Source organism: Peromyscus eremicus, chromosome 3 (genome assembly GCF_949786415.1).
Source record: "Peromyscus eremicus chromosome 3, PerEre_H2_v1, whole genome shotgun sequence".
NCBI lineage: Eukaryota > Metazoa > Chordata > Mammalia > Rodentia > Cricetidae > Peromyscus > Peromyscus eremicus.
Genome location: NC_081418.1, coordinates 146,048,368 through 146,055,461, shown reverse-complemented (window position 1 = coordinate 146,055,461; position 7,094 = coordinate 146,048,368). Strand labels below are relative to the sequence as shown.

Sequence of the window (7,094 nt, the reverse complement as noted above, 5' to 3'; positions counted from 1 at the left end):
ATTCAATATAATTTTGGAAGAAACATCTAATTTAGTCTCTAAGTAATTAAACAAACAAATCAGATTTGGCTATGCTGAGCCTTGGGTGTTTAAATGTTCCGATCTTCTTTCTTGGGCTTGTAGATTGCCAAGAAGAATAGCATTAATGTGCAAAAAACCTGAAGAAATTTTAGCATGGAGCTGTGAAATTCAAGAAAGCCATCTTATTTTTTTTTTCATTAGAGGAATGGGGTAAAAAAAAAAAAAAAAAGCCACCAAGGCCAAGCAACTCACATAAGTAGGATTCAAGGGAAAGTAGTCATGCCCGTTACAGACTTCATCATCGCTGATGAAGAACTAGCCTTACACGGAGGCCCTGAGCAGCAGAAGACAGTGAGACCTTTTGGGTGTTTCCAAGATGGAGTTTGCTTGCTTCTGGTGGAGCTGTGCGAGAAGTTTGCCTTCTTTGAAGTCGTCTGCAACATGATCCCCTTTTGCACGGGGAAACTCGGCTACTACAGCCACCAGGCAGCCATGCTCAACTTGTGCTTTATCGGAGCCTCGGTCCTCACCCCCCTGTTTGTGGGGTGGCTTGCTGATAACTACTTCGGGAGGAACAAACTGGTGTACATATCCTTATTGCTACATTTTCTAGGTGAGTGTCCCCTGCTAACTGGATTTATTTATTTTTTAAATCACAGAGCTTAATGTTTTTGTTAGAACTTTTAGGTTATTTTATTCCCACTCTGCTCTTAGTATAAAATATAATAAGTGAAGTATATTGTTTCAATTTATTTCACTCTGTATATTATTTAGGCTTAGTAGATGTCTGTATGCTGTGTTTTCCAGGATTTTTAATACCTAGAGCATTCTGATTACTACATTTTTGTTAATTATATCTTTGCACGTCAATCTGCTGTACACCTTTGAATGCCCTTGCTTCCCTCTTTGTGCTCCAACTGAAATTTGTGACAGATCCTATATGAAATATGAAATTCATTTGCTTCACAACTAGATGAAATATGCTAAAAAGGTCATGGAAGTTCATGTAGAATAACTAAGAAGTGTTTGGGTTTTATAATTAATCATATAGTAATTAGATTTCATATAAATGTATTCAGCTACAGTAATACGATTTAAAGATAAGTGAATTCATTCAGGGCATTATGATTGTTTACATAAAGAAAAATAAACATACTCCAGAAGGTTGGGAATACTTAATGAGGCATAAAGAGCAAGCTGGTGATAGCCTACAAGTGTGGGAGGTGTGGGGGGTCAGAGGACAACTTTTGGGAGTAGGTTTTTACTTTCCATCCTGTTTGAGGCAGAGTCTCCTTGTTTCTGCTGGAGAGACATGTCTGCCAGAGTAGCTGGCCTGTGAGCTTCCAGTCAATTCTCCCACCTCTGTCCCCTAGCTTAATATAGGAGCACGGAGATTAAAGATGTGTGCTATCACATCCAGCATTTCCCATGGGTTCGGGGACTGTGAGGTTGCATGGCTAGCCCTTTTACCCACTGACCCGTCTTCCTGGCCCTGGCTCACAATTCAGTGATTCTTCCTGGAAAAGCAGGAGGAGGTGAGGATGGACACAGCAGCTGTGAAATGGTTTCCTTCCACAAACAGCACACACAGCCACACACAGGAGGCTGATTAAATGGAGACTCAGAAAGTCTCTGCACGGTGGTCTAAGCAAGAGTGAGGCACAAGACATGAGACCCTGGCGGCCATTCCCAAACGGCATGAATGTGGTGATGAAGGACCTGAGACAGTCTCCCAGGTTCTGAGCTGAAGACCCTGGCAGGTGTTATACTGATGATGGGGAGTGAGTAGGGCAGTCAAAGTGGATGGTGGCTGGCGGCTGGTGAGGAAACAGTGGATGGTAGACAGCAGGTTCTAGAAGCCCTGGATTTCGAGCAGGAGTAAACAGTCATTCAGGAGATTGATGACAGTGTGGCTTGGACTTGTGTTCATCGCTACTCAAGTTATGTGAAATAAAGACTGATCTAGGTGACAAGTATTCCTCCAAGCTTCAGGAAACGTCTCTTGCTACCTCCTCTGTGGCCATGTGTTGTTCTGAGGTCTGGGAAGCAAGCGAATGGAAAACAATGAATTCCTTCTGACCTTGACTTTCAAGTGAGGAAAGAGAGAGAATCTCCTGGTGAAGAGGTTCTCTGTCAGTGTGAAAAGAGTGGAAGACCTGGGTGAGGGGACAGTGGCAGGCCTGCTATTGTGTATCAGGGAATGCTTTCTGTTAAGTAGGTAAGCCAAGGTGGGAAAGATAAATTCTTGACTAAACAGAACATCACACCACAAGCGTTCAGTCACTTTCTTGTCTAATGTTATTTTGATCAGTCTGGACTCCTGTGTAAGTCACCACACTAGGACAGAAAAGGGAGATCTTAACTTTGGAATTTTCCAAGCAAAAAGAACTAGATTAACTCCCTATGTGCTATTGCTGTTGTTTGGTTATTTTTCCTCTCTCTCTCTCTCTCTCTCCCTCCCTCCCTCCCTCCTTTCCTCCCTCCCTCCCTCCCCCATATTGGGTATGGAAGCCAGGATTCACACATGCTCAGCAAGCGCTCCACCAATGAGCTACATCCCCATCCCTTTTTACCTTTTTATTTTGAGTCAGGGTCTCTCTAAGTTGCGCAGACGGTCTTGGAAAATGCTGTGCAGCTCTATTGGGTCTTGGAACTAGTCCTCCTACCTAAGCCTCCCAGGAAGATGGATTACGAGCCTGTGGTGCTGAGCTTGGCTTCGCTTTCTTCTGTAAGTTATGTCCCAAAGTTTTCCACTCACAGCTGCCAGGACATGATAACCTGTTACTAAATAGTAAGGATTCTAACCAAAGTAAGCCCTCTTTCTGAAGTGATACCAATTTAGATAAAAAATGCAGCCTTCTCCTTAACCATAGACTATCTACTGAGCTACCAGTAATCTGTCCAATTCCAACTCACATATCATTTTATCAATATGACTTCCTGAAAAAGAATGAATTCATATAGTTTCTATTGTCTAAAAAATAAACTCAAAATTTAGTTTATCAGACTTTTATAATTTATATGAAATTTAATCCCCTATAATGATCTATGCCAGCTTCCAATGACATTGAGATCCTTGCTACATCCTACTTTTCTCTCTTCCATTCATTTTCCTCTCTGTCTGAAAGAGTTAACTGCCTCAAGTTTCCATTATGTACCTGAGATTTTGAAAACTCTTGCTCTTTTGTCAAGACCCATGTTTATTGTTGCTCTCTCCATGTTTAACTATGCTGTTATGAAATACAGAGGATTGCATGGGTTGGAGAGACTCATAGCTCAGTTAGTAAGTGCTTACCTGCAAGCGTGGAGACCCCAGTTCATCCCAGAACCAAAGTTCAAATGCATGATGTGGTGGTACCCAATTGTAGTTCAACACTGGGAGATAGATACAGGCTGCCTGCTCTTGTGTAAGAGGCTTTTCCTAGGAAGCACACACAGACATACACACACACACACACACACACACACACACACACACACACCTATTCACCCAAGATATAGAACCTATCACAATCAAAGTAATAATTACATCAAAATTCAATTCAGTGAACTAGTGCATCTTTATTTGTGGTTACTAATAGGATTATAGGTGCAAGGTGATTTATAGGAGCAGGAATGACTCAAACGTAGGGGTACTATCAGCATACAGCCCACTTCAACCTGTGTGATGACATGAAACACACATCCCTAGGGCTCTTTACATGACTTAGACAGTTCCCGGGTCAGGGACTCTTCTCTCTACATCTCAGCCTGCTCCCCAAGCACTTGATCACTGCCTCTATGTCTCTGGAGAGGCGACTTGGTGAATCTTGCAAATTTCATTTTTCCCTGGACATGTGAATTTAGTTCACCTCCTGGGTCTCCTGACCTCCTCTCTCTCTCTCTCTCTCTCTCTCTCTCTCTCTCTCTCTCTCTCTCTCTCTCTCTCCTAGAAAGAGTGTTTCAATTCAGAAGAAACCATTACACACCACTAGCCTACTTGGCAAGTGCTGAGATGCCCCCATCTCCAAAAACAAAGCAGGTAGCTCCTGAAGGATAACACCCCCCAAATCCCCTGGCTTCCACAAACATTTACACACATGTGCCAGGGCACATCCATGCACACAATCTATATGACTTCACTCATACTTCTGCCGTGCACCTGTTCTCTGCATAAGTGCTTTTTCTGATGTACCCGCTCACTCCTGAACTGCTCCCCACCACCTCACATAAGATATGACAGCACTTTTCACAGGGCTTACAGATATAGGCAGATGACTTATGCAGGACACAATGGCACACATCAAAGAGAGAAATTCTTATCAAACATATCACAGATTTGTATTTTTATCACATCAGTTTTACTGAAGATGAAAATGAAGTCTTGATCTAATGAAATCAGAGTGTTGTGACATTTTCTCGAAGGACAGAAATAGAGCATATTTTGGCTTACACAGAGGTATCATATGGTCTAGAAGTAGATTGTCCTTAAATAGGTGGTCACTGCATGGACCAGCTGAACTGAACATGCTGTTGGACAGCCCTTGGTACTGCCAAACTTCACATCACACTTCTAGAGAAGAAGATTAAGTAGTAGAGAAACATGTTGCTTCACATCTGGCTGACCTTGAAAGAAAACACTACTTCAAACTTTGAGGGTCCACTCTTAAGGTAAATTAGCCCATTGGCTCAATGACAATCAAATGAATGTATTCTACACATGGTAAAGACATGTAGAAAAGATGTTAAATGCTGTTCCCAACTTATATTTCTTTATAAACTTCAGAACCACTTTATAAAAATTCATACTAAAAATGGTAATGTCAAAGTAGTTGAACAGAAAACAAAAAGTAGTCAAATGGACAAAGTAACATTAACAGTGCTGGGGATGTAGCCCAGCAACAGATTGAATGCCTAATGTGTGTGAGAATTTGGGGTCCAGCCCTGGTACCACAGGAAAGGAGGAAGGAAGGAGGGAGAGAGGGAAAAAGGGAGGGAAGAAGGGATAGAGGGAGGAGGGAAGGGAAGAAGGGATAGAGGGAGGAGGGAAGGGAAGAAGGGATAGAGGGAGGAGGGAAGGGAAGAAGGGATAGAGGGAGGAGGGAAGACGGGGAAGAGAAGGGGGCAGTACAGGAAGAGAGCTCTAACAACTGACATCTCATGTTAGGTTCAAGAGTAAACAACCTAGCATACGAAAATGCTTGACAGGGAAGGGACAGGTTAGCAAATAATGGGGCTGCACAGTAACTTCCATTTGATGAGTAGAATCTTCAAGTGAGGGCCCACAAGGTAAAAGTGGGAAGGATGCTCAAGCTTCTCTTACCACTCTGTATCCTACCTCTGACTGGTCTACATGGTCCAGGACACATTCCTGTACCCCTGCTCCAGCTTCTCACCTCTCTGTGTATGCCAGGAAGGCTCCATGAAGCTGTGTAAGAAATGAGAGAAACAAGGACATACATGGCCAAAAAATGACCTTAAACTGCTGACCTTTCCACCTTCACCTCCTGAGAACTAGGACCACAAGAATACTCTGCCAGACACAGCAAATGTCTTGTTTCCCATGATATAGTTCTGAGCCATTTTAGTGTTGTTAAAAATTATCATCATTTGTTCATACATTCATAGAGAAAAGATGGTTTAAGCTGGAAGGGAAAAAATAGAACCTTGGATTAGTTAAAACACACAAAAAGAACTTTCTTTTTTATATAATTTCTTTGTATGTATAAACTATAAGTGAATGAAAATTTTATGAGTTTGTTATTTTTAATTATGTGTGTGAGAGAGTGGAGGATGTGCATGTAAGTGCAGCCCACGAAGGACAGAGGGGCCTCTGATACCGGACAGAGGGGCGTCTGATACCTAAACCGCACAGAACTGAACTCGGTCCTCAGCAAGAGCAGTACAAGCTCTTAACCACTGAGCCATCTCTCCAGCCACAGAATTTTCACACTCAGGAAATCCAAGCCATCCCTGAAATTGCAATGATCAGCATACATATGCGAGTAAGGCATTCATACAAGCATGAACCTTTCAGAGGAAAACGCTTACTTATGACGTGCTCCGGTGAGTCTGCGGGTCCGTGCCATTCACATTCTCCTTTTCTCTCTGCCAACAGGCACTGCTTTGTTATCCGTGCTTGCTTTTCCCTTGGAAGATTTCTACGGAGGCTCTTACCCTGTGGTTAAGAACGTGCCCGTGGAGGAGCGGGCTGGGCTGTTTCACACAGCACTGCTGACCCTCTGCCTGGGCACAGGAGGAATAAGAGCTGTCGTTCGTCCACTGGATGCTTATGGCCTTCAGGAACATGAATCGAAGAAGCCGATGTCTTTTTTTAACTGGTAAGTGACACTGATTAGGAGAAAAACCAGAATAATAGTATCCTCTCCTTGTTTGGGTTTTCTCACTGTGCGGTCTTTCTCATTAGTGGGGCTGGGTAAGTGAAAGTGTGGTGACATCTGTGACAATGGTTCAGTCAACAGTCATGGTCAGGGCTGGACACGTGGCTCAACAGCTAAGAACACTGGATGCTCTTCCACAGGACAGCAGTTTGGTTCCCAGCACCCAAGTCGAGTGATTCACAGATGCCTGTAACTCCAGCTCCAGGGAATCCAGTGCCCCCTTCTGGCCTCTGCAGGCACATACACACACACACACACACACACACACACACACACACACACACACACAGGCATACCGACACATACACAAACACATAAATAGAGAATAAAATAAATCCGAAAAAATAATAATGATCAGGTATAAATCAGAACCAGCAACTTCTCAAGAAAAACTGATTAATTCATCCTCCAAGTAAAAAGACATACATATAGTGGTTTGTCACAACGAACAAAATGTAGCCACTGAGCCACATGCCATTTGCAAGTCTCACCTCTACTTACCACAAGCACCTGCCCATTTCTCTCTGGCATATTCACATCTGAAGACAGCACTAGGACTTTCTCAGACATAACTGCTGCAGACAGAGACCTTGGAGCGTGGTTGCAGATGCCCTCCCCAAAAAAACAGGAGGGGTAGCTGTAGTAGTTATGTTGACTTGCAGCTGAGGAGACTGTCAAGGCTGGTAAGTCCAC

General features: G+C 43.2%; 1 protein-coding gene across 1 annotated transcript in view; it reads left to right on the top strand.

The window, feature by feature from the left end:
• Positions 1 to 260: 260 nt before the first annotated feature.
• The window catches only part of Slc15a5 (solute carrier family 15 member 5), a 100,791-nt gene continuing 93,957 nt past the window's right edge, over positions 261 to 7,094 (top strand). Inside the window, exons 1-2 of the mRNA XM_059256983.1 lie at positions 261 to 634; positions 6,119 to 6,341. Coding sequence (XP_059112966.1) covers positions 301 to 634; positions 6,119 to 6,341 — 557 coding nt within the window. The 5' untranslated portion in view covers positions 261 to 300. The remainder of the gene's footprint in view (positions 635 to 6,118; positions 6,342 to 7,094) is intronic.